The sequence below is a fragment of the Phanerochaete carnosa genome (assembly GCF_000300595.1).
Source record: "Phanerochaete carnosa HHB-10118-sp unplaced genomic scaffold PHACAscaffold_1, whole genome shotgun sequence".
NCBI classification, from domain to species: Eukaryota; Fungi; Basidiomycota; class Agaricomycetes; order Polyporales; family Phanerochaetaceae; genus Phanerochaete; species Phanerochaete carnosa.
In genome coordinates, this window is record NW_006767628.1 from 3,732,393 (window position 1) to 3,759,334 (window position 26,942).

The 26,942-nt window shown below is 56.0% G+C and overlaps 10 protein-coding genes across 10 annotated transcripts; 4 read left to right on the top strand and 6 right to left on the bottom strand.

The window, feature by feature from the left end:
* The first annotated feature begins 535 nt into the window (after nt 1-535).
* On the top strand, nt 536-4,681 carry PHACADRAFT_247769 (uncharacterized protein). The gene is made up of 2 exons (XM_007390640.1): nt 536-2,135; nt 2,162-4,681. The coding sequence occupies exons 1-2, from the start codon at nt 1,635-1,637 to the stop codon at nt 4,262-4,264; spliced, it is 2,604 nt and encodes an 867-aa protein (XP_007390702.1). The 5' UTR covers nt 536-1,634; the 3' UTR covers nt 4,265-4,681.
* PHACADRAFT_247770 (uncharacterized protein) lies at nt 4,532-7,553 on the top strand. The gene is made up of 9 exons (XM_007390641.1): nt 4,532-4,665; nt 4,727-4,786; nt 4,837-5,082; nt 5,134-5,487; nt 5,543-5,680; nt 5,730-5,842; nt 5,891-6,032; nt 6,092-7,090; nt 7,146-7,553. The coding sequence occupies exons 1-8, from the start codon at nt 4,585-4,587 to the stop codon at nt 6,401-6,403; spliced, it is 1,446 nt and encodes a 481-aa protein (XP_007390703.1). The 5' UTR covers nt 4,532-4,584; the 3' UTR covers nt 6,404-7,090; nt 7,146-7,553.
* Nucleotides 7,554-10,167: 2,614 nt separating this feature from the next.
* PHACADRAFT_24487 (uncharacterized protein) lies at nt 10,168-10,852 on the bottom strand (the record flags this gene model as incomplete). The annotated part of the gene is made up of 2 exons (XM_007389527.1): nt 10,168-10,635; nt 10,685-10,852. The coding sequence occupies 2 exons, from the start codon at nt 10,850-10,852 to the stop codon at nt 10,168-10,170; spliced, it is 636 nt and encodes a 211-aa protein (XP_007389589.1).
* Nucleotides 10,853-10,981: 129 nt separating this feature from the next.
* PHACADRAFT_134734 (uncharacterized protein) lies at nt 10,982-12,638 on the bottom strand (the record flags this gene model as incomplete). Its single annotated transcript, XM_007390642.1, has 6 exons — nt 10,982-11,640; nt 11,694-11,832; nt 11,887-11,960; nt 12,014-12,207; nt 12,256-12,325; nt 12,378-12,638. 6 exons carry the CDS (start codon nt 12,636-12,638, stop codon nt 11,578-11,580), a joined length of 801 nt encoding a protein of 266 aa, XP_007390704.1. The 3' UTR covers nt 10,982-11,577.
* Nucleotides 12,639-12,752: 114 nt separating this feature from the next.
* PHACADRAFT_247774 (uncharacterized protein) lies at nt 12,753-15,423 on the bottom strand. Its single transcript, XM_007390643.1, has 14 exons — nt 15,210-15,423; nt 15,101-15,155; nt 15,027-15,041; nt 14,935-14,961; nt 14,861-14,879; nt 14,782-14,811; nt 14,275-14,726; nt 14,175-14,221; nt 14,042-14,121; nt 13,961-13,994; nt 13,567-13,898; nt 13,375-13,514; nt 13,135-13,322; nt 12,753-13,079 (listed from the first exon to the last, which is right to left on the bottom strand). Exons 1-14 carry the CDS (start codon nt 15,384-15,386, stop codon nt 12,915-12,917), a joined length of 1,761 nt encoding a protein of 586 aa, XP_007390705.1. The 5' UTR covers nt 15,387-15,423; the 3' UTR covers nt 12,753-12,914.
* A 295-nt stretch (nt 15,424-15,718) lies between these two features.
* On the bottom strand, nt 15,719-18,432 carry PHACADRAFT_168715 (uncharacterized protein). The gene is made up of 15 exons (XM_007390644.1): nt 18,140-18,432; nt 18,008-18,062; nt 17,948-17,962; nt 17,872-17,898; nt 17,805-17,823; nt 17,719-17,748; nt 17,249-17,664; nt 17,177-17,191; nt 16,995-17,121; nt 16,914-16,947; nt 16,731-16,860; nt 16,477-16,678; nt 16,330-16,423; nt 16,059-16,274; nt 15,719-15,994 (listed from the first exon to the last, which is right to left on the bottom strand). Exons 1-15 carry the CDS (start codon nt 18,296-18,298, stop codon nt 15,836-15,838), a joined length of 1,698 nt encoding a protein of 565 aa, XP_007390706.1. The 5' UTR covers nt 18,299-18,432; the 3' UTR covers nt 15,719-15,835.
* A 488-nt stretch (nt 18,433-18,920) lies between these two features.
* On the top strand, nt 18,921-22,380 carry PHACADRAFT_247779 (uncharacterized protein). The gene is made up of 12 exons (XM_007390645.1): nt 18,921-18,955; nt 19,024-19,028; nt 19,077-19,159; nt 19,220-19,239; nt 19,299-19,353; nt 19,406-19,753; nt 19,806-20,159; nt 20,213-20,374; nt 21,194-21,239; nt 21,424-21,448; nt 21,497-22,084; nt 22,140-22,380. Exons 5-12 carry the CDS (start codon nt 19,333-19,335, stop codon nt 22,207-22,209), a joined length of 1,614 nt encoding a protein of 537 aa, XP_007390707.1. The 5' UTR covers nt 18,921-18,955; nt 19,024-19,028; nt 19,077-19,159; nt 19,220-19,239; nt 19,299-19,332; the 3' UTR covers nt 22,210-22,380.
* A 473-nt stretch (nt 22,381-22,853) lies between these two features.
* On the top strand, nt 22,854-23,003 carry PHACADRAFT_84808 (uncharacterized protein; the record flags this gene model as incomplete). The annotated part of the gene is made up of 1 exon (XM_007390646.1): nt 22,854-23,003. A coding segment is annotated over one exon (150 nt), but the record flags the coding sequence as incomplete, so codon positions are not given.
* Nucleotides 23,004-26,062: 3,059 nt separating this feature from the next.
* On the bottom strand, nt 26,063-26,624 carry PHACADRAFT_247789 (uncharacterized protein; the record flags this gene model as incomplete). The annotated part of the gene is made up of 1 exon (XM_007390647.1): nt 26,063-26,624. A coding segment is annotated over exon 1 (500 nt), but the record flags the coding sequence as incomplete, so codon positions are not given.
* A 22-nt stretch (nt 26,625-26,646) lies between these two features.
* Nucleotides 26,647-26,882, bottom strand: PHACADRAFT_168719 (uncharacterized protein). Its single transcript, XM_007390648.1, has one exon. The coding sequence runs from the start codon at nt 26,867-26,869 to the stop codon at nt 26,654-26,656; it is 216 nt and encodes a 71-aa protein (XP_007390710.1). The 5' UTR covers nt 26,870-26,882; the 3' UTR covers nt 26,647-26,653.
* Between the last annotated feature and the right edge of the window lie 60 nt (nt 26,883-26,942).

The window sequence follows — 26,942 nt, forward strand, 5'->3', positions numbered from 1 at the left end:
AAAAGGTCCTCTGCGAAACTCAGAGCACCTGATTTTTCACCCTCTGTCTCTGCAAGTCCGGCGCGGCGCCGAAGCCCGTGAAGAATGGTGTGAAGATACCCACAGCTATGCTACCGGGCAAAGACGACCTCTGGTCTGTGAGCACCTCTGACAACGCCACGTCCGCTTCCACCGGGTCCAAAGCGCGCCCGAACTCTCCCTCCTCGGAACGGCAGTCGCGGGCGACGCCGAAACAAGCCCTGTCTGCGCTCCCGCTGCTCCCCCCTTCGCCACCACAGGACCCGCAGCAGCCAAAGTACATGGACAAGGGCAAGGGCCGGGCGCTCGCGCGGAAGAAGAGCAAGATGCTGGGCGGTGACGACGAGGAGGACTCGGAAGACGAGCCGGGCGGGGCTGACCTCAAAGTCAAAGAGCTTCCGTGGCGGTGGCACCGGCACCGAAGCCAGGGTCAGGCGGACACTCTGCCGCGCGAGGGCCCTGAGCCTGAGCCGGACTCTGAGCCGGACTTTGAGCAACCTCTAATCCGTGTGCGTGCGGAAGACGACCCGGGAGAGCGCTTCGAGGTGCGGCTGCCCGACGACCTGAGACGCGTCCTCGCGCTCAGCCCGCCGCCACACGCCGCGCCCGAGGCGGAAGGCGGAGGGAAGCTCGTGGACGGCCTCCTGTACGGGCGGCGCGCGCACTACGACGCGAGCCGCGGGGGCGAGGTGTGGGGCGCCGGCGAGTTCAGCAGCGGGTGCGAGGACGGGGTGGTGCTGGCGGGAGCCAAGGGCGAGGAGGGCGAGGAGGAGTGGGAGGGCGAGCCGGTGCCGTGGGAGGTTGCGGAGATGTAGACGACGATTGGCCGCGCATTAAGCTTTAGAGCTCCGTAGCGTCTCGAATATTACATGCCCGTACGTGCGGGGATAATGTCGCTTGGAGGCACACCCGGCACGTGGTCCGGCGATGCAGACGCCACATGCGACTTGCGTGCTGCCCTCCACGCGCCCAATGTCTCCAACCTTGCGCCGCAAGCATGTCGCAGCGGGACAAGGATGGAAAAAACAGAGACAAGTGTCCCATCCACCGCCGAGCCGAAGACGGCAAAACAGAGACAACAGTCGCATCCCCCGCCTCGCCGTTCACGCATGCCGCCGACCCCTGCGGGCCCCCTGCCTCGCACACTTCATGTCCCGCCGCCTTGCGTCCGGGGGACTCCAGCTGCACCAGCTGCACCGCCTCCACTGCACAGCCTGGCTGCGAGATGAGATAGCAGGCGCATCAGACGTGCTCGCACCCATGTCTTGTTCGACGTTATATCTACCAGCAGGGCCCTTGTGTGGGCACTCACTTTCCATAGGTCTCGCGACTGCTCCGCACAGCCGCTTTCAACTCTTTCACAACCCTCGAGATATCGCGCTCTAGTCGCAGATACCAGGTGCGTACAGGGTCGCTTGCAGATCGTATCGTCCCTCTAACCTGGCGTGCAATTCCAGGTCGTGTGCTTACCTGCCGTCCGTCTCGTGCCTCCTCTCCCTCCATAAGCCCCGTCATCCCTCTCCAGCTCTCCCACCATCTCGCCACTCGCACCTCCTTCATACAGCGCCTCACCTTCCAATAAGTAGCCCTCAAGTGGACCACTGCGAGAGACCGCCATGACTTCGTCTTCACCCACCCCCAGCCTGCAGCGCCGCAGCTCGCTCAAGGACTACTTCGCCAACGGGGTCCCGCGCCTCCCCAGCCTCCGCTCCCGCCGCTCCAACGCTTCCATCACCTCCGTCAACGCCCTCGCACACGGCAAGGACCTCTCCACGTCCTCGTCCGGCTCCAAGCACGCCCCGTACGCCGTCCACCAGCAGAACATGGCCCCGATCATCCTCCGCGACGCCGACGCCACGGCAAAGCTCCTCGAGACCATCTTGGTGTCCCAGGGAGGAAAGAGGAGCCTCGCGAGACTTGCGAGGACGTGCAAGGCCTTCAAGGAACCCGCCCTCGACGTGCTGTGGAGGGACCTCGATAGCTTCGTCCCGCTCGTGACGCTCTTCCCGGCCACGTTGCTCAAGCGTGCGCGGAGGCCGGCCCTCGGATTCGTACGTCACACTTTCTTCTTCTTCTTCTTCTGCTTCTTCCTGCCGAGTGTTCACCAGAGCTGCTGCGTGCTCAACAGGCCAGGAACCCCGAGGACGCCGACTGGGACAAGGCCCTCGCCTACGGCGAACGCGTCAAGAACATCCAGTTCGTCGAAGCCTTCAACGCCTTCTCGCAGTCCATCTTCCCCGTGCTCGCGACCTGCCCGCGCGAGCACCTCCTCCCGAACCTCACCGCGCTCACCTGGAAGGCCGAGTCGGCCCCGGGCCTGAACTACCTCCGGCCGTACCTCGCCCCGCCGCTGCGGAGCTTCACGCTCGAGATGGGCGTGCGCGCGCCCAAGATCAACGACCTGCTCGACGAGGTGATGGCCAAGACGCAGCTCTCCCAGTTCTCGTTCACGCTGCACAGCAACCTGCCCGAGTCCTTCGTCGACACCGTGCGCCCGGCGGCGCGGCTCGAGAAGCTCGCGCTGCTCGCTCCCGGCGCGCTCGCCGCGCGCGTCGGCATGTGGGCGAGCTCGCTCCCGCTCCTGCGCAGCCTCGCGCTCGACCTGAGCAACCAGAGCCTGCGCGCCGTCGACGGCTTCTTCCACGACGTCGCGCCGCAGCCCGGCAGCGGCTACAGCACGCCGAGCAGCCTCGGCCACGACTCGGGCGTCTTCTCGGGCGACGACGACCTGAACGTCGTCGACTTCAGCGACGTCCGCCGCAGCATCGTGCGCCTCACGAGCGACGGCCCCGCGCGGCACACCGCCACCACGGGCGCGTTCGCGCAGCTGACGGCGCTCAGCCTCGCGGGCGAGGCGGGCACGCTCGCCGCGTTCCTGCGCCACCTCGGCAGCCCGCTCGCGCAGCTCGAGCTCGCGGTCGAGGACCCGCCGCCGCGCGAGGACTGGCGGGACCTGTGCGCGCTGCTGGGGACCCACTTCGGGCAGACGCTCCAGACGCTCAAGGTCGCGGCGACGAGCACGGCGCGGTTCAACGAGCTCGTGCGGTCGACGTCGCGCGCGGGCGACGTCGCCCTGCAGCGCCTGCCGCTCGTGCACCTCGGCCGGCTCCCGCACCTGCACCGGCTCGAGATCGAGCTCGCAGAGAGCGCCGTGTTCCACAACGAGGACGTCGCGCACCTCGCGCGGGCGTGCCCGAACCTCGAGGTCGCGCGGCTCTGCGGCCAGGCGCGCTTCCCGCCCGCGGCGGGCCCGCCGCCGCTCACGCTCGAGGGCCTCATCCCGCTCACGAGCGCGTGCGCGCGCCTGCACACGCTCGCCGTCGTCGTGCACGCGGCGGACGCGGCGGACGCGACGTTCCGCGTGCGCGAACACTCGTCGCGCGCGCTCATGCGGCTCAACGTCGGGCACTCGTGGGTCCGCGACCCGCTCGCGGCCGCGGTCCTCCTCAGCCACGTCGCGCCGCACCTCGAGATCCTCCGCTGGTTCGCGCCCGCGACGCGCTCCGGGTCCGTCGAGCGCCACGCGGAGGCGTGGCAGAAGGTGCAGGACTGCCTGCCGCAGCTCCAGCGCATGCGGCTCATCGAACGCAGTCTCGTGCCGAGGCCTGTCGTGGCCGAGCCGCCGAGGAAGGCGGACAAGGAGGTGGATGCGACGCCGGTGACCGTGCAGAGGGGCGTGCTGGTGCGGCCGGTGTATGTCGACAGTGAGATGCAAGTCGAGGTGCCGGAGAGGGTGGAGATGGAGGTGCAGGCCCTACCAGAGACGTCAGAAGAAGAAGTCGACGCGACGCCAGTCCTGATGGACGCAGAGGTCGATGCTGTTCCGCAGGTTTTGGAACAAGCCATCGAAGCTGCACCAGAGGTCGACGAAAAGGCGATCGATACGTCGGTCAGGCCCCAGGTCGGTGCGGAAGAGCAGATCGTCAGCCCGACAGAGAGCTCAGTCTCAACACACTCGAGCATAATGACAGCGTTCGTCCCGTCGGTTCATGGGATCGTCACGCTACCGTTCCGCGCGGTGCGGGTCTACACCTACTACCTTTCGCTGCCGCTGCGCTATATGTTTTCCTTTACTTCACCGCTTATGCCCTCCCTCGCGAACTATGCTGCAAACATGCAAAACGAGCCGAAGAGCCCATCGGAAAGCTCAGACTCGCCACAGTCTATGGAACCCATGAGCCCTTCTTTTACCTCACACGAAAACACTAACGGAAACGCCTCTACGCGCTCAATTGTTGGTCACTGATCCCCTCTTCGCCGTCGCATACATATACTTATTTACTGTCTTGGTGCTGGACACTGCTATCGTAGGACGTTAGGCCTAATACCATGCGCATTTCCTCTCTTTTGCGTGAGCCTAAAGTTGAAGCGCCGAGTCTCCGAGTCGAAAGCGCGCAACGCCAACTTGCACGCCTGCCTAACTGGGGCGAGGCCGTGGCCAAAGAGGCGCCCGAGGACGCATTGCGCGCGACGCGTCAGTCAGTGCTGCCACTGTTCGAGCCACGCTCGCACTCGTCTTTCGCCTCCACCTGGTTTACTCGGCCGATCCAGTTCAGAAGATACGACATGGCTGACCCCAAGAAACAGGAGAAAGATTTCACAAAGGAGGTCGACGCCATCGTCCCAGAGGCCCAGAGCATCGCCAAGGTGTGTGCCGCCCTTTGACAGAACGTGCGGTCAGTGCTGAGCGCATGCTGCGGACCAACAGGCCGGCCAGCTGCAGGAGGCAGTCGACAAGCTCTTGGTGCTCGAGAAACAGACACGAAACGTGCGTGCAGACCCCCGCATACGCTTTTGCTCGTAATAACCCCGCACCAGGCCTCTGACCTCGCTTCGACAACCCGGCTCGTGAAAGAGATCAGCCAGCTGTGCTACGACGCCCGTGACAACGGCAAGCTGAACGCAAACATACAGCTGCTGAGCAAGAAGCATGGGCAGCTCAAGGCTGCGATACAGGCCATGGTCGAGCAGGCCATGGACTGGCTCGAGGAGATCAAGCAAAGGGACGGCACGGAGAGGTGGCTCGAGCTCATCGACACTCTGCGGTCGGTGACAGAGGGCAAGGTCAGTCCTTCTAAGGTCCACACGCACACACGAGACTGAACACCTCTGTAGATTTTCCTCGAGACACCGCGAGCACGCGTCACCCTCCTCCTCGCCCACCACCACGAGTCGCTCGCCAACTCACCGACACCTACCTCGCCACCGCGGAAGGAGAGCACACAGACGGCCTCAGACCTGCTGTCTGAGCTCCAGGTGGAGACGTACTCGTCCATGGAGCGCCGCGAGAAGACCGAGTTCATCCTCGAGCAGATGCGCCTCCTCATCCTGGTCGCAAAGGAGAAGGACAAGGAGAAGGGCGTCGAGGGCCAGAAGGATGCTGTCGTCGGCGGTGAGGCAGACTGGGTCAAGGTCCGCGTCGGTGGCAGGAAAGTCAGCGAGAAGTTCCTTGAGGAGAAAGAGAACGAGGTGCGTATCGGGCCCCATGCGTCCGAGTGTATGCAGCTTGACGTGTTCTTGGCAGGACCTCAAACTCAAGTACTACGACCTCATGATCCAGTATGACCTCCAACATAGCGAATACCTCCCCGCGGCGAAGCACTACTACAAGGTCTGGGAGACGCCTTCCATCAAGGCAGAGGAGAATGGCCGTGGTCGCCAAGTATGTTCGCGAACAGTGTTGTCAGCATGCATGCTAAACATCCTTTCAGGCACTCGAACACATCATCTATTACGTCGTTCTTGCGCCGCACGACAACGAACAGTCTGACATGCTCAATCGCCTGTACAAGAACCCAGCGCTGGAGAGGCTTGCCCTGCAGTGGTGCGTATTCGCCGCAACCAGCTCGTTCACGTTCTCATAGCTTCCTAGTGCCCTTTCAAAGTGCTTCGTGACACCAGAGATCATGCGATGGCCTCACATGGAGGCGCTCTATGGCCCCCACCTGCGGGATACAGACGTCTTCAAGGACGACAAGCGCTGGGAGGATCTGCATACCCGCATTATCGAGCATGTACGTGTACTTTGCCTTCCGTACAGCTATTTCCGCAAGCTGACTGCTCCTCAAACCAGAATATCCGCACCATCGCCCAATACTACACTCGCATCAAACTGCCTCACCTCACCACCCTGCTCGACCTGACATTACCGCAGACAGAAGAGACCCTTTGCCGTCTGGTCGTGTCAGGGACAGTCTGGGCGCGGATCGACCGGCCGGCCGGCATCGTCAGCTTCCGGCAAGCGAGGACGGCAGAAGACGTGATGAACGACTGGAGTTCGGACATGTCAAAATTGTTGAACCTCGTCGAGAAGACATGGATGGGTGTGAACGCTGCTCAAGCTGCGCAGGCCCGAGCGAAGGCAGTGGCGGCTGCATCATCGTAAGGGATGAATCTTCGTTGTCCCGCATGTAGAGTATTCTTGCTATGGATTGATTTCCCATTGCTACTATGGACCTGCAAGCAAGTTGTGGTCGATACCATTAAGAGCGTCCGCGGTAGGTGTCTAAGTTTTTGGGTAAATGGATACCTTGGTCGTCGACGTGTACTCTTCGCTACCGTGTCAAGACGCCGAGGAAGTCCAGCTTCGCTAGCCGCTTCTTGTCCAGCTCTTCCTCCGTGACGGGTGCCCGGCCACCCGGGGACACCGACAGCTGGTGTCTCGACAAGACCTCCGGGTGTAATGGCAGACTTGGTTTCGAGAGCGGGCGAGTACGTCGGCCGGATGCCTTCCCGCCAGAGCCGCACATACCCATGGCCGCGCGTCCACTCTCGCGGCACGCCGCCCGTCTTCTCGATGATCATGCGCCAGCGTTTCCGCGCGATCGTCTCCGCAATGTCCTGCTCCTTCGTCATCTTCCACGTCTCGAACAGCTTCTCCTCCTTCGCGAACGTCTGCTGGACCAGCGAAGGCCCGAACTGCATCCCGTACTGCTCGGCCTCGAGCAAAGCGATGTGGCTCGTGACAGAGTACTCGGAGCGGAGGGCGCGGAACTGCGTGACCGCGGCGCCATACGCTTGGTTCAACGAGTAGCTGTGGTGCTCGTGCAGATTCACGGCGAATTTTACGGCGCTGTGTGCAGCTCGTGAGACTGTAAAAGCCAAACAACAGAAGCGATGCAACACACTCTTCGGGCGTCGGGTTCCTTCCACGCTGGCTGAGACGCGTCCACGCCTCGCCCTGTATCGGGTGTTCAAGATCAACCCCTCCGTCCTCCACGATCGACTTCGGGCGGTAGGCCTCGAACGGGTGGTCCTCGAAGAACTGCTTGCGGAGCTCGTCCTCGATGTACGCGACCTGCATCGGCTTCGGGTCGAACGGGCGCGGGCGTCGCGGCGGGACCGCGCGGGCGGCGGACTGCTGGTGCGTCGGCAGGTCAAAGTCGCTGCGCGGCGCGGAGCCGCGCGCGGGCACCGGCAGCGGTGGGTTGTCGAGCACGGCCTGGAACCATTTCGGCTCCTGCTTGATGAACCGCGCGAAGAGCAGCCGCGACGCCTGCTTGTGGACCTGGTTGGCAAACCGCCTGGGCATCGCGCAGGTGCTTCGCCGAAGAGTGTGGTAGAAGTGAGAGGAGGCTGTTGGGACAGCCGGCGGAGGTGTTTTGGTGAAAGGTTGGCCGGGCGGCGGAAAGAGTGTTGTCCAAACAGGCGCACACAAATCCCGCTGTCCATTGACAGGCGCCTGGATTTTCGCTGGGTAGCGACTCAGCGAGCTCATTTCGATTTACCGTGCCATACGCGAGCTCATCACTCCGTTTTTGCTTTAATTTACTCCATCTCGATGGAAAAGGAAGTGTACATGTACGTACGTTCGTGCCGGTTCTCAGATGGCTCCTCGCGGGTCTCCGAAGCCTCGAGGTAGTGTGGTGACACGGATATCTGATTAGATATTCACAATCCTGTCAATCTGCCTTAAATTACAGCGTATCTGATTAGATACTGAGTCGTTTCTACGCAGCACACACTGGGTGAGGGAGGGAACAGCCAGCGAGAGATGGAAGTCCTCCCTTCAGGTAACGGCACGGTCAGAACGATCTCAATGTTGCTCTGAGCTTCCACGCCCAAATTTCATCCTGGCAGATACAGCCCTAGTCTACATCGCGAGCACCAGCAAGAGATGCCCGATATGCATGCGAGAGGTCATCTCAAGGTCACCAACACCGCTGCGCACCACCGGGACAGGGTATGAGACTTCGCTCTCGCTATGGCAGGCTATCGGACAGTATACCGACGACATTTGAGCGCTCTACTGCAGCATGCTCGCTTTGCGAGGCCGTCACTGACCGCCGTTCATTACTGCGGGAAATACCAACCCGTGGGTTCCGCAGGGCACATGGACATTTGTTCAAATGAGTAGGAACATTGTTCACGCCGCGATAAACAGAACTGTACTATCCTTGGAATGGGATCTCGGCATGGTGATGTTGTATGATATTTCCAGCGCCATGCGTAAGAAGGTGAAGTCAAATAGAAATTCTGGACGACCCTTAAAGGTGTGTCTGTCCCGTGAAGGAGTTTTCTCGCCTGTGCAAACGATTTTTCAAGCCTTAGCAGAGTGTGTAACAAACCCTGAGTCGACCCACTGAGAACCTAGAAGTCGATACGTATCCTGCGGACCAAAGTCTTGAGTTCAGCGGAACGCGCACGCCGACGAGTACAAGCACAGAGCTACCTTATAATTGTAGGAACAGATACCCAGGGTAGTGAGTACGTTACTGTAACCCACGAGACCCTTCGACCTCCGAGGGCAGTGCAGACGGGACGTGATATATGATCGCCATTCGCACAATGTGGCAGAACTTCGCAGCGCAAGTCTTCTATCTCGATGTGCATCTGTCTGCGGCGTGAACGCCTCAGGTCATGAGGCCCACCGTCATGCTGTGAAGGCGATGAATGAGGTATGGCTTGCTGGAAAACCGGGATGAACTCTGTTAGACAAAACCTGTTGATGAACTGCAGCGTATCACAAGGCCCGCATTTGAAACGCTTACGCGATGAAGAATTACTGCGTGAATACATATTTGTTTTGTCCCAGTACCATAGGAATTCGGTTGGTACTACCTTCGTCCAGAACCCAGAGTCTTGTTGATTTGTGTGCTTGTCTGCACCTCTTCCGTCGCCTCGTGGCTGCGTGTTCTCCCGCTCTTAGCTCTCAAGAAGTAAGCACTATGCAACGCACCCGGCAAGTCCCAAAGGCAAAATAAATTCTATCCTCGTTCACCGCCATGAACAAAGGACTTCTGATGTACGTATGCATAGTCTTGGGCAGCCATAGCCAGCCCAGAGCCTACAGGCAGCGTACGCACAGTGAGACCTGTGAGATGTCCTTGCAATGAGCTACCAATGCTAAGCGAAAGACGAAGGGACCCACTTAAGACACACGGATCAAAGATATCACCGGCGCCGACAAGAATATGCCACTACACTGGCATTATGAACTTCCGGCTTATCGGACAGGAAATCAGTGGCACTAGCTTGAAGGGGACCCTTTGTAGGCTAGGTCGTGGGACGCGGCACGCCTCAACCTCTTGTCCCTGTGCCGTTGGAGAGTTCTCCATGTGTGGCACAAGCACGCCCAGAAGCCACGATAGTATCAGGAGACACGCGGGCAACTGTGAGGTACACCGTTCGGAAGTATCCAGACGGCCCGAGCCAGTAGTATAAAGCCCATAAGTGCCCAAGCTGTGTCCCCAGCAAACTTACACCTGCACCCACATCTTGCTTAGCTCTACTCAACAATCGCGATGGTCAGTGACGCATCTGAATGTGTATGGGACCTGCTCCTCACCACCGTATGCATGTAGCCCGCTCCCGACAACGTCAAGTGCACCACTTCGCAGCCCTCTACCTGCAGCTGGCCCAACTGTGCCTGCGAGGAAAAGAAGTGATACAAGCTGTAGGTGAGTCTTATCACTGGTCATATTCCTAGTAGGCGTTAACACATCGTTTCCGAATTGTTCATGATCAGCAGCATATAACCGTATTGTAGAATCGTAGCACTGCCGTGTCTTCGACGCAGTCCTTGCACGCAATGTAGCATTTCTACCGGAGTTTTGTATATTTGTGTATTATGCCGAACAAGAATCAGCTATCAGAGTGTGTGAATACTATCAATAAACAGTATAACTAAGCGACATACATTGAGGGTTATTAGGCAGGCGGCCCATTTACGAATGGGTCATCTGCCATTGTCTCGTCAAGTAGCGGGCCGCCGCCTAGCAGTGCGTCTCCGGACTGCAACTGCGATATATCCCCTGCGCTCTCAAAGGGCTCGCCATCGGGGCCAATACCGGACATGTCCAGTGTGAGATCGCCATCCAAAACCCCCTCTGCAGGCTTCAAGGAGTCATCAAGACCATCATCTTGCGGTGCAGGCGAGGGGGACGGTGCTTGGAACGAGACGGATAGAGGGTGTGGTTTCGGTGTTGCAGGCTTGGACTCTTCTCTCGGCTGCAGCGGTTCGGACACCTCACGAGAGGCTGGTGCTGTCACGGAGTCTGGTGCAATAGACTTGTTCTCGTCGTCTTGTTCCATCTCATCGTCACCGTCGACCACCTCTGGTTCGTCTGGTAAGGGCGCCAGCGGCTGGTCCGTCTCACCCTCGTCATCGCTGAAGTACTGTACGAATGTTAATCCAAGCTGAGACACATGAAGGCCTGCCACGCACCTGCATCTTGTCTGTCTTGACCCACTTGTACACCTTCAGAGTAGAATTCGGAGGTGCATTATCGGGTAGTGTCCAGACCTTCTCCCAGCATTGCACAGGCTGCATGAGCTGTCTCCTTGACGCCTCCGAGGCTGAGCTGCTAAAACCAACTTTGCGTCTATTAGACATGTCTTTCTGGTTGTTTTCGCGTAAGCGAGAAGGCAGCGTTGTTAGTGTCCGTATGTAAACGAGCTTTCGCGTCAGAGCGCGTCGAACGCGCTTGGGCATTCAAGTTTCCCACGGTAGCCTGTCCGACCTATCAATATCGTGACTACAAGTCTACAACCATGTACGAGATCCATGCTCTCCAGGCGAATTCACCAGACGTAGATCAGACTCTACCCATTATCCTATCGCTATCAAATGAGGTGTTCCAACCCGAGACTCAGTCCAAACACACGTCCCTCGAAGTTTGGAAACAACGTCTATCATCACGATCTTCACTGATTCTCTACGTAACGCGCTCGGGGTTAACCTCGCTTACAAATGTCGAGGACACTATCGCATTTCTGTATGCACACCCCAGGATTAACACGCCACCTCTACGCAACGGGCAGGCCGAAACCCTGCACATCTGGCTTGCAGGAGTGCGTCCCGAGTGCCGCAAGGCAGGCCTTCTACGGATGATGGTCGACAAACTTGTTGAGGGCGCGACGGGTACGGTAACCATCTGCACCATCCCCTCGCGCTTTCCGGACATGTGGACCTGGTTGACGAAGAGGGGCTGGATCGTCGAGCGAGACGCGAGCGAAGGGAGGATCTTATTGAGCAGGTCGGCTGAGGATGTTGCACGAACCACAGCGATCGGAAATGGTGCATACTCTAAGCTTGCTCATGCAGACCGCCGAAGTCGACTAACCAACCTCCTCTGCCCAGCGTAGGACTTCGTCTATGCTAACCGGTATGTCCATGGTTTGCTAGAACCTGGTGTTCAGTTTCATTGTATATGATTTACCGCTTTGGAACATACCGTGCGCGATTTCGCCTCCTGCACATCTTGCATAGCTTCTGGCGCTGGTGACTTTACTGCCCCTTTGTCTGTTCCATCCGCGGTCTCCAGGGCAGAGGAGCTGAGTGCGCTGAGCTTAGCTTCAAGTTCGTCGCATTTACTGTGCAAGTATACATGAATTAGCAATGTCCCCGGAAGTGAAACCGGTGCTTACGCGTGAATATTTTGCGCCTCTTCGCGTCGCAATTCCAGCTGTCTCCGCATCATCATCTCCAAGTTACCTCTAGCCTGCAGGTAGCCTGTCAGCGCCACATAGATGACAGTAGCAAGCGCGAACGAACCTGGACTGGCCGCAGGTCGTTGGCTGCAGCCATGAGGTTCTGCGCCATGACATTTATCCAATCCACGTGTCTGACCCATTCTGGTTGTGCAGTTGGGTAAGAGGAAGTAGGGGGTGGCATCAGAAGCGCATTCAAGAGGTGTGAGTACGTGACGAGCATAGTCTTCATGATGCTGAGGAGTGCCGGTCGTCGGTCTGAGAATCGTGAGTACAGTCCCTATGTTACCTATATCGCACACTCACCAACGCTGGGGTCTGCCGGGTATAATTGATGACCTCCGGACTCAGCCAGCGACGGTATGGTCTCCTTCACCTGGACAGACCCGTCAACCTGCTTTTGACGCGTGCGGGTGAGAATTGCGCACAAACCAGGTATCCCCAAAGACAGTATAGTGTCCATCTTCTAGTATCCAATCCACCCGCGGCTTTTCGAGTTGAATGAGCGGCCAGTCCGGCATATCTACCTGGTCGGACAGGATTTCATGCTGGTTGGCCTGCGTGAGATCCTTATCGCCCGCGCGTTCTCGGATGAGGCGAAGAAGGTTTAAGTTATGGGTAGTATATTTTGTATAATGGGACGGGGGTGCCGGGAACGGATTCCGAAGCTCGGCCTCCTCTTCGTCCATAGTGAGGTCAAGAAACAAGTGTGCATTCAAGCGCTCAAAACCCACAGTTAACGCGGGCACTGGACGATGAATTGTTTCCACTCTAGACTTTCGTGCAGTGCAACGCGTGTATTCAAACACAATGGTGTAAGGTCCGACTCATTAGAAGAAATATAGAAAAGCTATAGGATGTACGCTCTATGCCAAATAAAAGATCCGCCCGCGAACTTGAAGATCGCAAGCTCGGGAGTAACCAGCAGGCCGAGCTTGAAACGAAGCTTGAAATGAACCTGCGAATTATAGCCTGGCCTTCTCTGCCGCCGCCGCCTGCACCTTGAGTTCTCTCGCCTTGTCACGCAGAAATCTCCGGAGCAGTTTGCCGCTGGGGTTCTTTGGAATAGATTCTACAAAGTAGACTCCACCAGCAAGCTTCTTGTAGTGGACTTTGTGGTCGGCAACGTGCTGAAACCGCCCTTGTCAGAGTCATCAGGTAATCATACAGCTGTGTGATACCGACCTTCATCAGAGCAAGCTTGATCCTACCCTCTTCGGCCGCATCCTTTTTCATACGCTCTTGCGCATCGTGAGAAGGCACGATGAACGCGAGCGGAACCTCGCCACTGTATTCGTCGGGAACGCCGACAACACAAGCATCGCCAACGTCCGGATGGTGGAGGAGGTGTCCTTCGAGCTCGGCTGGGGCAACTAGTAATGGCGTCAGCGACTGTGCAGTAGTTACTGGATCAACAGGACGTACCTTGGAAGCCTCGAACCTTCATGATCTCCTTTAGCCGGTCGAGCACGAATATCTCGGCTTTTTCATTGAACATGACTTCATCGCCGGTACGAACCCATCTATCGGGCTTTCCGTCGAAATATAGAAAGGTCTCCTTCGTTCTAAAGCGGATTCATCAATTACAGCCAAACGAAAACAAATACCAGAACATACGCTTCTTCATTGTTGAAGTAGCACAGCGCCAACGTCGGACCCTTAATGAACAACTCCCCTGGCTCATTGTACGTAGCGTATGTTCCGTCCGACTTAAGGACTCGACAGGTATTGCCTTGCAGCAGCTGACCCCCGCTTCCTAGGGTCGCGACGTGCATGTCTATCTGCGGGAAAGTAATCGCCGTCGCGGTCTCTGTCATGCCATAACCCTGGCCGATGGCGGAGTTCGGCAGCCTCTCGCAGTATTGACGGGTGAGCTCCGCGGATAATGGGGCGGCGCCTGACATGCAGAAGGTCACGGATGTAAGATCGTAATTCTTGACGATGGGACTCTGCCAAGGATCTTATCAACATAGCTCAATATATATATATATATATGGAGCGAATGAGATACCTTTGCGAGTAGGACGACCATGGGAGGCACAATCCTGTCCAAGTCAATATCATTAGCAGGCTGTGACGACGATGGACTTACAGTAGGTGGTTTATATGGTATTGTTGGATGTCTTTGAGCATGTCCTCTAAGGTAAAGCGCGGCATAACGACCAGGGAAAACTGACGAATGGAAAATGAGACGCCACATGAGTGAGATTAACGATAAAGCATACCCCAACGAAGATGTAGAAATGCATGACAACAACTAGCCCGTAAATATCTGAGTAGATGTAGTATGAGTCTAGACAGCGCAGGGAAGAAGAGAAGGCTGACGATAAAAGGGAAGGACAGCAAGGACGACCTGTCCGGGCCGGTATCTCGTGGCAGAACCATAGATCTCGTTCGCTTGGCCGTAATATGCCATCTGAATGACATTCGCCAAGACGGCATAATGAGGGACCGCTACAGCCTTTGGTCGCCCAGTCGTACCGCTGGAGAAGCTCAGTAGTGCAATTTTTGTCTTGCCCTCGCCAGGTCCCAGTCGCCGCTCAATATATTGAGGATGCTTGGATAGGCCCACCTGGATAATACCCTCGAGAGTGCAATAAGGTCCAGAGTACCCAGTGGGTGAATCTAAGACAACTATCCGATCGGATGGGATGCCTGCTTGTCGGCAGGCCTCTTCTGCGACCGAAATGCTCCCAGAATGGGTTAAGATAGCACGGGCATTCGTGAGCTGCAGCTGGTAAAGTAGCTCGTCCGCTGTGTAATTCGGATTCGCCGTACTGTCCGAGATAAAATATCAATTATAAGGAGTCCAAGACACACTCAAGTACTGACGTGACGATACCGCCTAGTCTATGGACAGCCCTGAATGACGTGTCAGGCTTGCTCGAGAAACAAGGCCGAGTAAGCTCACCAGAGTGCGGCGGCATAATCTGTACGTCAAGGAACGATTAGTATCTGTCCAGGTGCGAGGGTCAAAACACATACCGACGTGATTTGGGCTGAAGATGCACACTGCGGACAAAACATTTGATGTTAGCTCATGACAGAGGCATGCATAATCTAGAAGGTGCACGCACCAACCTGATCCTCGCCTAATGGAAGTGATGTTAACGAGAAATGAACGCGTCAAGAAAAGGGAAGCTTGACACACCAATGTTCCAGCGAGCCTTCATTTCATTAGCAAGACCAAATGTTCTCGCGCGGATCTTGCCACACGCGGGTTAAGCACCACAGTGCGGATGTAGAACGCGCCTTCTCACCTCTGAGAAATGTACTCCACGTCCTGTAGAGTCCTCGATGAGGACTGGGTTCGCATTCTTGTTTACTGGCCGCGTAGGATGCCAGGAGTCAAGGATGAATTGTGGAAGCGTCACGTCGTCTGGGACGTGTGGGAGTGTCCCGTATGGTGCAACAAACTCGGTGACTTTGTTGGTCATTATCTAAGCAATAATTGCGGAGGGCGGGAGAGAGTCGTCCAGGGTCGGGGACAGAGGACGGAGGACACCGATGTCGCGCTGCCGTGGTATCCTGGTGATATAGGATTCCAGAAATCACGGAGGCAGCGAGCTGAGAGGCACCCCGAGACGCAAAGTGGCGTCAAGGGGAATCATGAGACTGATCATGTCTGTTGACACGGATTCGTCACGGAAGACGGCGTGAAAGACAGTCGGAAACAATATTGCTCGTGTCCCTTAGGCTCCCACGTGACAGCCTGCAAAAAGACGCCAGGCGCACCGACTTGTCAGTCCAAACACTCGACAATCTCACGAAAGAGAAAAATAGTCTAACATTCCGGGCGTCGGTGGTATGGTCAATTACAGAGTACAGAGTGTATCTTGCGGGATCGGCGGTTGCCCCGCCCGAAGCGTCCACCAGAGCGCGTCCCTCAGAGCTTCGCCTTTGCGGGCGGCTTGATACGCATGGAACGAGCTTCGTCGCGGAGAACCCGCCTGAGCAGCTTACCGCTCGGATTTTTCGGAATCTTGTCAATAAATTCCACACCGCCAGCAAGCCGCTTGTATTCCACCTTCGCATCGGCGACATGCTATCAGACGCCAGGCGCAGGTTCCGTGAGATAGGGGCTAGTGGAGCAGAAGAAAATGTCCCACCTTAATTAGCGCAGTTTTGATCCTCTCAGCAGCAGCTGGCTCGCCTTTAATGCGTTCTAAAGCTGCTTCGCTCAACGCCACAAATGCAAGAGGCAGCTCACCGCTGTAGTCGTCTGGAACACCCACGACACAGCAATCCGCCACATCTGGATGATCGAGGAGATGACCCTCAAGCTCCGCAGGCGCCACCTGGAAGCCTTTAACTTTCAGAATTTCCTGAGGAATACACGCAATGAGTCTGAGCCTGATTTCAGAACTTGCGTTTCCTAACCTTGATGCGATCAAGGATGAATACTTCATTCTTCTCATTGACAACGACTTCGTCACCAGTGCGAACCCATCCATCGACGAAGGTTTCTTTGGTGCTGGACGGGACATCAACAGAGGTAAGAAGCTGGATCGGCAACTAATAACTGACGCTTGTGCATTCTTATAGTAGCTCAGAGCTATTGAAGGGCCCGTGACCACTAGCTCTCCTGGTTCACCAAACTTAGCTAGCATGCCATCAGGCTTGACGACCCGAGCTGTAAGACCTGGTATTAAGACGCCTGCGCAACCCGGCGTAGGCGGTAGCACGTCATTGGGGGAAAGGGCAACAGTAGTAAAGGTTTCTGTCAGTCCTGAGGAGCACGAGTCAGCTGTATGTAACAGATAAAAAATTGCACGTCTAACCATATCCCTGGAGAGTATGACACTGAGGCATTATCTTATTAACTTGAGTTGTAAGCTCCGCAGACAGAGGCGCCGCGCCACTCATCATCCATTGAACTGTGCTGAGGTCGTACTTCTTCGTTGCAGGGTGCTAAAGCTGTCGTTTAGTGTAAGAAGCCTGCCGACAATATCAGGCCAGCTTGCCTTGCACAGTAGGACTACCATTGGGGGCACAACGCTGGAGAGAATCAGTCTCACCCTGCTCGCCTAGAAACTTTCACTTACAAAAGGTGCTTAGCGTGGTATCGTTGAATGCTACCCAAGAAGTCCTCGAAGCTGAACTTTGGGACGACAACGATGGTAGCACCCATAAACATGTGGAAGTGCAATTGTACCACCATCCCAAAAACATCTGAAATTCCGTCGAAAATCAAGCATTGAGCGCCACCGCGTTTGACATGACTCACGGAAGAAAGGCAAGACTAGTTGTAGCGGTAATTCAGCATCGTGCAACGTTTATGAATTACGAGAGGGCTTACCGCCAAGTATAACGTCCCCCGTTTGATACCTTGGAGGTTTTCCAATGCATTGCCTCATCTGAATGATATTAGCGAGCATTGAATAGTGGGAAACTTCGACAGCCTTCGGCTTCCCAGTAGTTCCGCTGGAGAAGCACAAGAAGGCGAGCTTCTTCCTGGCCTCACCGGGTGCCAGCCGCCTCTCAACAAAGGCAGGCAGCCTGGACAGACCCGACACGATAAGCTCTTCCACGGTTGAATGAGGAGAACCTGGGGGTTTGGAACCAAGGACGATGATCTGCTCTGGCGGGATGCCTGCACTCTGCGCCGCGGCTTGCGCTGCAGCGAGACTGGTGGCATGAGCGACGAGGAGACGTGATTCGGACAGTGTCAACTGGTGAGCGAGCTCTTCGGCGGAGTACGCTGGATTGGCTGGACTGTGTACGTGTCATCGTCAGAACATGCCCGAACTACTGGGAATATTGTCTCACGTTACGATAGCGCCGAGGCGGTGTACTGCCCTGCGATGAAACGCTGATTTCAGCCGTTCTCAAGATAAGGCAGAAAGGGGATGTACCAGAGAATGACTGGCCAGTCTAGTAAAGCCGGTCAGAGCGCGTCGCACGGGTTTACGCAGTACTCACCAATGTCGTTCGGACTGAGTAGACAGACTGCGTGGCGTCAGCTGCGGTCGACTCTGTCAGCGTGCAGGGAACCCACCGACGTCGTTTTCCGCTGTTGCACGTCAGTAAACGCATTTCTTGCGGTAGTAGCACTCACAAATATTCCAGCGAGCTTTGAGCTCATTCGCGAAACCGAAGGTTCGGGCGCGTAACTAATGCACCCGACATAACGCGATATGAGCGGAGGCAAATCAAGCAAAGTTCAATAAGAACCGCGCATGATACGCACCTCTTCGTAACTGATCCGTCTCCCCGTAGCGTCCTCAATTAGCCAAGGAGTGAGGTCCTTTCTGATAGGCCGGAGTGGGTGGTGGTAGTCTAATATAAACTGGGGGATCGTCAGGTCGTCTGGGATAGGCGCAAGAGAGTCAGTGCGGATCTCAGCCATGGCTTCCAGCTGGACTCTGGAGTATCAAGGAGAGGGAGAAAGGACAAAGCAGCTAGCGAGTGGCGACCCCTTGGTTTTACGTCACGCCTGAAACGCCTATTGAGCTCGGAGCTCGGCTATCCGCCACCCAGAGCTCGTAAGAAATCATGACACCGGTTTGTCGCGACGACATACATATTCCTGCCGTACTTCCCCATGTCCGATCGTACTTCTTGCGCACACCCACACCCACTCCGCGCTCTCACCCGGACACCCAGACAAGCTACTTGCGTGGTACGTATCGCATCCACACGGATCTTGTCCTGCAGCGGGCTTGCCGCGGAAGCAGGGCTGCATTTCAGGCGGGTCTGGGCATCTGCTGAAAGCAGTATGCCGATGCATGATGCATGGAGCCAGGCCCACAAGCGACGCTCAGGACTCGCGCAGTATAACCGGTTCTCAGGCTCAGTTAGTCTACATTCAAAACCACCTTAAACTCAAATATCATGGCTCTCTTCGAGGCCCAGCCACCGCGCCCCGGCCAACGTCCGTCGCTTTCTGCCCATTCATATACCACGCAGTCAAACTCAACGCCCCCGGAGGAAGAGGGAGATGGACCAGACAAGAAACGGAGACGTGTGCAGCGCGCTTGCGACATGTGCAGGCTGAAAAAAGGTACGCACATATCTTGTCCATATGCAGGATGGATCTTCTAACACGGAGATCGTCGGCTATTGTCTTGCAGTCCGATGTAAGCTTTGCATATGATGTATCGTGAGTAGCAATTTATAATTCGCAGGTGAAGGGGGGAGTCCATCTCGGAAAGCGTGCAATAACTGCATCAACGGCAAGTACGATTGTACCTATGTCCAGACTGCCAAGGTACGCTGGTTGGCGAATAAGCATCATCCTAGAATAAATCATTGATTGTGGCGCATGCAGGTGGAGGCACGAGACAAGGCGTACGTGCTGACATACCCCTAGAAACCCACCCATGATCTACTTACTATGCATAACATAGCTACGTTCAAAGTTTGGAGGCCCGGCTAGTTAAAATGGAGGAGCTATTACGCAAGGTGCGAGTTCGTGTGCATACCCCAGCAAAGCCGGTATCTAAACGTCGTGTAGGTCATGTCCGAGGGTGACTTGTCCCGCAGTTTATCAGATTCAATTGACCCGGGACCTAGCACGAGCTTTGGGCCGCCGCCCAAGCAGCCAGTCACGCGTCGTGTGACCCCTCCTGTAGACGGTGTGGACTCTGATGACGAAGAACTCGCCGTTAGACAGACTTTGGAAGAAAAGTTCAAGCACATCTCGCTCGATCCTGGAAAACAGCATTTCATCGGAAAGTCATCCAACCTCATGTTCATTCAAACAGCTCTAGAGTTCCAAGAGGGAAGCAGCTCTGAGAAGAAGTCAGACAGTAGTCGAGACCAGACGCCTTCAACAATGCCTCCATTCTTTGACTCTACTGCGGTACGTACGTGTTGTTTTGGCGTGGATTTCTAGCGCTCATGGATGATACCAGTGGTTCTCCCGACACTCTCAGAAGCAACACCAGCTTTCTTTTCCAGACAATGACCTTCTGCATTCGTTACTTGCCACCTTCTTCACCGACATGAACGTATATTTCCCGGTACTGCATCGACCTACTTTTGAGCGCGCCATTGCAGAAGAGCTGCATTTGCGAGACGAAGGCTTTGGTTCGGTTCTCCTACTTGTGTGCGCCCTTGGCGCTCGATCCTCGAAAGATCCGCGAGTGTATGCAGACGGGAAGCACAACCCACAGGCAGCAGGATGGGAGTGGTTTAATCAGGTTCAGCAGACGATGAAGGTCATCAACATGGAACCGCCAAGCCTTTACGACCTCCAGGCGGCATATGTAGGTGGTTATCGTGAAGGATATCTAGCAGGCACTAACTTGGGTGCTGCCAGCTTGCATCCATGTTTTTGTATGGCCTGACGTCACCACAATCATCCTGGCCAATCCTTGGATTCGGCTTTAGACTTGCACAAGCTATTGGCGCTCATCGGCGGAAGGACGAACGCGTACCATGGCTCAAGAGCCTTCAGCATCTCGATGGCTTTGTGAACGTAGCGGATATCCTTCGTAGCATTCGCGAAAATGCCAGTGCCCTTTGCCCCCCAATTATTGAGCAGCAAGACCATGCCAGAGGCGAACAATCCGTTAATCTGTGGTACCTGCGGAAAGGCGCTGTCAGCGACGGTCCACACATGCGACACTAGTAAGGCCCACCTGGTAGCTGTCGGTCACACGAGCACGCTTGTACTGCTCCCACATCACATGCAAACATGAGCGTGCCGCGTTGGTGCATATTGCGAGCGATGGCAACGAGGCAGGTTGCGACCGACGTTGCGAGAGGAAAGGCCGGTGTATGCTTATTTGCAGATTATAGTAGCTCGAGTAGAGCAGAACTGACTGGTTGAAGAATATTGGGTTCTTCTGCTTGGGATCGAAGCGCACTGTAGAAATAACACTATGTGAATTCGGATCCACAAGGAAAATAGAAGCTTTAGCGAACTGACAGTGCTCGGGTAACGAGTCCACCCATGAATTAAGTGCTGAATCTAACTCGATGACAGTACGTTCTTCCCAATCTGTGCCGAGTCGGCCTGCCTGACTTTTCGACTTGCTCGTCGAATACTGGGAAGAATCCAGTCAACGTCAAGCAACAGCCACAAGAAGTCAAGTAGCACATACGATGGTCTGCATTGCATGGGAAGTAATTTGACTGAGCTTCACTGCGACGTTGAAGTAAGCCAAGACCGAGGGCTGGCCTTCCGGCTGCTTGAAGTCCGTGGCAGGGTCTCCAGTGTCCCAATATTCGTCATCGACCTCCAACGGAAGCTCGCAGTCGAAGCTGAAGCTGTTATCGGCTTGCATGGCAAGTAGAGACGAATACTACGTACTCTTCTTCCTGTATTCCGGTGGGCCGGCCCAACGCCGCACCCAAATCACGGTCGGTTTTGATGAGAAGCCTGGGTCAGAATGAGCGCGCTCGTGGATGACATTACATGAGATGGTCGTACCAGAACGCGCGCTTCAATAGCTCTCCCTGAGCACGGTCAATGCCGCTGTAGACCGTTGCTTGTGGTACACATCCGCTGACGGGCAGGCGAGTATAGGTGGCATTTCGCTGGTCGCTTAGGGTAAGTCGGGAGCTTGTATCGGCCAATGTAACGCTCACAGTATGCCAGCGATGCATTGAACGAACTCGTGCGCGCAGGGGATCTGCTGCCCCCTGAAGAGAACGACTGCAGCAAGACGAAGCTCGACGCTAAAGGCAAGGGTAAAGGGAACGTTCGCGAAGCTTCGATAAGCTCCGAAGCTTCCGAGACTCTACGCGACTCTCAGAGCCCTGCATCGTCCACGCTCTCAACCTTTCCGGCCTCAAACAAGGTGAAATATGATGGTTCTGCGGAGAGTTACGAATACCTGCCAGTCAGAAGCGAAGACTTGGGTCGTCAACCATACCAGTACGAGTATAATCGAGGTATGCCCGGATACCCGACCAATGATTACGGCCAATATCCCGGAGCCCCTGCGTGGGGCTTCAGTCCGACCAACACTGTTCCACAGGACACTACAGTCTTCAATAGCCCGTTTAATGGCGATCCCACAGCCTCGGATGGCTTCATGCGGACTCTCGCGACAATGGCCGGCGCAACAGTGGCTATTCATCAGCCCGGAGGGTTTATGCAGGCTGCGCAGAGCGTGTCGCCATCAGACGTTTCGAACGGCGAGAATATGCTCGGGATGTTGTCGAATCTGTCAGGAAACATGCAGTAAGTGCCACTACCCCCTGGCCAGAGTGCGCAGCTGATGTTTGACCTGCTGCAGATGGGACGAGTGGGGAAACTACCTCGCAAATCTACAGCCGCAGGACAATCATCAGTGGCAGGGACGATGAGCTCGCGTGCTTGGTCTATGTTCCGGTTCATGTTTATGAACGAACGCTGTTGTTTGCTATCCCGCAGTACATATCCTGTGCATAATTTACCCATCTGCTGGGATGTCTTCTGCTGCGTAGCCAACTGAAGATTTCGAGGTACCCGGTGCTGATACGGCATATAAATCTTTTGGACTTAAGGGGAAAGGAAATTTGACGGCTTGCGCAGTAGACCAACGAAGTGTCCCGGCTCCGGACTGCGTACCGTACGTGGCTTAAGGCTTTGAGGCATTATCGGATTTCCAGAGACGATACTCATTCTTCTCTGAGTTCATGCACGAATACAACACGCTTGTGCGTGGTATGTGAGATGTGTTTATACTGTCATTTGCACTGTGAACGCTGTGCATGACTGTACTGCGCTCGAGCCGTTGGGGAGGTGCTGCGAGATTGAATCGGGGCGAACGCGCGTCGCGACTTACATTACATGCGGAAGTTGCCGAGCGAGATCCAAAGCGACTGCGGAGGCGCTGTGCGTCCTCTGACCCGTATTTATACTCCAGACGAGCCACAGTATTCCACATACCCCCTTATTCTCGCCCGCCATGCAAGCAGGCACTCTCTTCAAGTTCACAAAGCCTCCAGACGGCCTCACTCGTCGGGTTATGTTCTATAAACAGCCCACTTGGGACGACCTCGCCGACAGGATCCAGAACCTCTACGGCATCCCTAAAGACAAAGTCGGCGTCTCCTACTTTGACGTCGATGGCGACGAGATCACCCTTAGCTCGCAGGATGAGCTCCAGGACTATTATAGTTTCAATTTCCCTACGATGAGAGGCTTCGGTCAGTCTGGTGACGCCATGAAGGCCATTCGCTTCACCGTGCGCGACCTTGGTGCCGTGCGCGACTCCGACCCAGACAAGCCGCTCCCGGGCACTCCGAGCACTGACTCCAACCTGAACGAGAACCGCAACACATTCGGAGTCACAACCCAATTCCCGAGTGTCTTTGACTCCGCTGACGATTGGGAGCCCATCCCTGCTTTCCCTCCCGGGGCATCGTCGAACATGTTCATCCCCATCATCCCAGAGGAGAGCCCTGCCCCCCACGCTTTCCTCGAACCCGTCGAAAGCGACGTGGGTACTGCCGCGAACGATGACGACAAGGACACCGCCTCGTCTGTCACCGAGACCGCCACGTACTACGGCATGCTGTCTAAGGTCGACAAGGGCAAGCAGAAGGCTACTGTTGAGGACGTCCCTGACGACGGAGACGAGATTGCCTCCACTGCGTCCGTCATTGCCTCGAACTCCCCCGAGAAGCCGCCTATCCATGTCGCCAGCCATGTCAGTTCCGAGAACATCTTTGGGGCGCGCAAGGTGACCAAGCCTTCCACCGAACCCGATGCCACTCCCAAGCCAGTCGAGACGGAAGTTGTTCCGGAGGTGGATGACCCTCCCCTGCCGGAGCTCGAGGACATCCAGGCGACCTCCAATGCTAATGCATCTCTCGCGAATGACGTTGCCAGACTTCTCAATACGTTCTCCTCTGTTTTGGCAACGCACCCCGAGCTGTCCGAAGGAGTGCGAAATATCGTGCGTAATGCCACAAACGGTGTCTACTGGACTGCGCACAGAGAAGCCGTCGCCCGGGCTGCGGATGAGGTTAGGAGGAGCGCGGAACAGAGCGTCCAGGACGCGCGACATGTTGCAGAAGAAGCCCACCGTGCCGCAGAGCAAGCTGCAGGACATCGCGTAGCGGAAGCACTTGGTAGCATTGCGCGTACCATCAACCAGTATACCGGGCAGCCGGCTCCTGAAGCGACTACCTCCAACAATGACCCTGTCACGTCCACCCCAGTGACTTCGCGTAACCCGCCAGCCGGCTCGCAAAGGCGACCTATCCCTCCGCGTAGGCCCGCTTGGCGTCACAGCTGGTTCGGACCTGGAGACTCTCACAACAACTCGTTCGACCCTCATTTCGAACCGTTTTTTTCCAACGAGGGTGATCTGCACAGGCCTTCCAGGTCATTGTTTTACCCTCCATCGCTTCCGCCTGGGCCATACGCGCCCCCTCCTCCACCGCCGCCGCCTGTCGCGCGATTCCCGCCTCCTCCCGCTACTGCCGGCCCGTTCCCGCCTCCTCCGCCTCCTCCCCCCGGTAGTATGGCATTTGCCATACCGCCAATGCCTCCTCATCCTATGCCTGGAGCATGGCAACCTACGTTTGCTACCGGATTTAGGCGTGCCTGGGGAACAGCTGACACAACTCTTCCTCACGCTACTACTGAGCGTGCTGTGCCTTCTAAGACGCCCGCCGCGCCCCAGGGACAGACCGAGCCAGTAATGTCGGCGAAGGATGCCCTGCAGGCAGCTAAGGAGAAGTACAAGGCTGAGAAAGAGCGGTACAGGCGCGAACGCGAGATGCGGCGATTGCAGAAGAAGCGGATGATGAACTCTTCGGGCGAAACGGAGAGGTACGCCAAATCCGAGCCCGACGACGACGATACCGATTCTGATGTGGACGTCGGCGAAAGCAGCCAGCCGTTGTTGAACAAGGACGGGGAGAAGGGCGAGCCTGACTACACGGAAATCAAGGGCCCCGCTGAAACTAACGTTGCCAGCTCCCCCGTTCATGCCGAAGAGCCGTTCACACAGCTCGTCAGCAACGCACACAGAGGGTTTCCCCAGCTTGAGATGTTCTCGCTGAGCCCGCGGAGGCACCATACGGTGCATGGTACCGGTCGTCACGGTCACCATGCCCAAGGCCGACCTGTATCCTTGTTCGTTCCTCCCCCTCCGCCGCCTATTATCTCGGTATCTTCCTCGGCGGGACCATCACCACGAATTCATAATCCGTTCACGACACAGTTGCCCACTGATCGGGTAACACAGAGCGTCACGCGTAGGCTCGCTGACGTACGTCTTCCTTGATATTTACTTCATACATCGCTGATCACAAATTCATAGATGGGTTTCACTGCGACGGTCTATCCCAATCTCCCGTCGAAGGTGACCGCTCAGGTCGCTCGCATGGAGTCAACCCGCAATGCGTCTGGTGACAGCGATGTTTCTCGTGATGCAGAGGACTCAGTTGTTGCTGAAGTTGTGGAAGAGCTTTTATCCGCGCCCGCACCTGCACCTGCACCCGCACCCGGTCCTTCTGGTACTCGGGCTGGTAATATGAAGAGGAGGAACACGACGGTTCCGGGCAGCTGGAATTAAGAAAGAAATTCTTCAAGGTCATTTTGGGATCACTTGTCTTCGGCTTATCTGTGCTCTATCGTATGTTTAGTGTATTTGTAGCCCGGCGTATGATTATACTGTAAGTACTAGCTTGCTCTTGAACTCGGATGTCAGAATCCAATATATACGCGTTACCTTATACTCCCCTTCGTCAAGGTGCGGAATCAGTCGGCGATGAAGTAGAAAATGAGGTTTATGATTTGTGTTATGGTATCTGGCAATACTGTAGTCGACCCGCGACCGTAGTGGGTCACCATCAACAAAGGATAGATTTCGTTAATGGACGGGAAGGAAACATCTGCCACATTCTCTTCATGAAATAACCAACGTAAATATTTTGGACATTATGAAGACATCGAAGACGATGGGCAAGCCGTACGCAAGTGCGGCAGTATAGATGCTTGCAAACAGCGTAACGAAGAACTCTAGCCTGGCGTATTTGACGTTGTGCTTGAGGATACAGCACACTTATGAAGAAAGTTGAGCAAATATTTAACTGGAAAGCGCGGAGAAAAACGTACAATACAAATAGCCAGGCAACATGCTGGTAATCGCAGGCGAGGTGCGCGAGTCATGCGTGGCGATGGCAAGGTAAAGCGATGCGCACGTCCTGGAAGAGCGCTTAGCTGCATTCGTCTTCACCTGACAGAAGGAACTTACTCAAAGAATTCCGCAACCCAAGGGCTCACCCTGCACAGGACCAACTGGACACACCCCAACACAAATGATCCAACCACCGCACGGAGAATGTCGTCCATCGACCCACCAAACAAAACCAGGCACATTACACCAGCGAGCACTGAAGCAAAGCCGATGTACACCACGGGATAGTGCATCGCCGACTTCGTGCACATGTGCGCGAGCCTCCTGCCGGCCTCGGGCACGCGCACGCGCTGGTCGACAACGGCGTCGTACATCCGCTGGACCTCGCTCAGACCCTGCGGGACCGTACGTCGCAAGAGCGGGCTCGCGACACGGACGTACGGCCGTTCGCCGACGCGCTCGCTGACGAAGCAGGTGAGCGCGCTGGCGTTGCGCGCCACGGTAACCCGGACGTCGAACGCATGAGACGCGCGAAGCGCGAAGTCCTCGAGCGCATCGAGCGAGACGCCGTAATGCGTGAATGCATGAATAAAGAGGAGTAGCAAGTCTTCACGCATCCTCTCAGCTGAGCAGGCAGACATCAACATTGGGAAGGGAAGTAGACAAGGTGGTATTTACTCACGGACATGCATGAGATAATCGCGGGACAACTTGACGCACCGCACCTTATACACTTGCGCAGTCATTGCGCCCGGGGCGTCAAGGAACATCCCGGACTGCATGGTCGCAGGTGCAGACGACCATCTCTGCGCTTCTGGTCGTTTAGCAACCTTGGCCTTACGGCGGTCGACTGCAGAGCGGTGGCGCAAAAGATGGTCGACCGGGCGCATAGCGAGGGAAGCCATGATTTACACTTGACAGAAAAATGTGATGATGAGACTTAGATATAAAACTGGCTTCAAG

Coding starts and splice junctions, on each gene's coding strand:
- PHACADRAFT_168715 (XM_007390644.1), bottom strand. CDS start 18,298: ATGGCTGAGATCCGCACTGACTCTCTTGCGCCTATCCCAGACGACCTG. Junction 17,665..17,718: donor CGCCTCGGCGCTATCGTAAC/GTGAGACAATAT, acceptor ACACGTACACAG/TCCAGCCAATCCAGCGTACT. Junction 16,679..16,730: donor TCATACTCTCCAGGGATATG/GTTAGACGTGCA, acceptor CGTGCTCCTCAG/GACTGACAGAAACCTTTACT.
- PHACADRAFT_247774 (XM_007390643.1), bottom strand. CDS start 15,386: ATGACCAACAAAGTCACCGAGTTTGTTGCACCATACGGGACACTCCCA. Junction 14,222..14,274: donor TGCTGTCCTTCCCTTTTATC/GTCAGCCTTCTC, acceptor ACATCTACTCAG/ATATTTACGGGCTAGTTGTT. Junction 13,995..14,041: donor TACCATATAAACCACCTACT/GTAAGTCCATCG, acceptor TGACTTGGACAG/GATTGTGCCTCCCATGGTCG.
- PHACADRAFT_247779 (XM_007390645.1), top strand. CDS start 19,333: ATGGAGGAGCTATTACGCAAG. Junction 20,160..20,212: donor ACGACCTCCAGGCGGCATAT/GTAGGTGGTTAT, acceptor GGGTGCTGCCAG/CTTGCATCCATGTTTTTGTA. Junction 20,375..21,193: donor TCGATGGCTTTGTGAACGTA/GCGGATATCCTT, acceptor TGGCAAGTAGAG/ACGAATACTACGTACTCTTC.
- PHACADRAFT_168719 (XM_007390648.1), bottom strand. CDS start 26,869: ATGCGCCCGGTCGACCATCTTTTGCGCCACCGCTCTGCAGTCGACCGC.
- PHACADRAFT_247769 (XM_007390640.1), top strand. CDS start 1,635: ATGACTTCGTCTTCACCCACCCCCAGCCTGCAGCGCCGCAGCTCGCTC. Junction 2,136..2,161: donor GTGTTCACCAGAGCTGCTGC/GTGCTCAACAGG, acceptor AGGAACCCCGAG/GACGCCGACTGGGACAAGGC.
- PHACADRAFT_247770 (XM_007390641.1), top strand. CDS start 4,585: ATGGCTGACCCCAAGAAACAGGAGAAAGATTTCACAAAGGAGGTCGAC. Junction 4,787..4,836: donor TCGAGAAACAGACACGAAAC/GTGCGTGCAGAC, acceptor ACCCCGCACCAG/GCCTCTGACCTCGCTTCGAC. Junction 5,488..5,542: donor TTGAGGAGAAAGAGAACGAG/GTGCGTATCGGG, acceptor TGTTCTTGGCAG/GACCTCAAACTCAAGTACTA.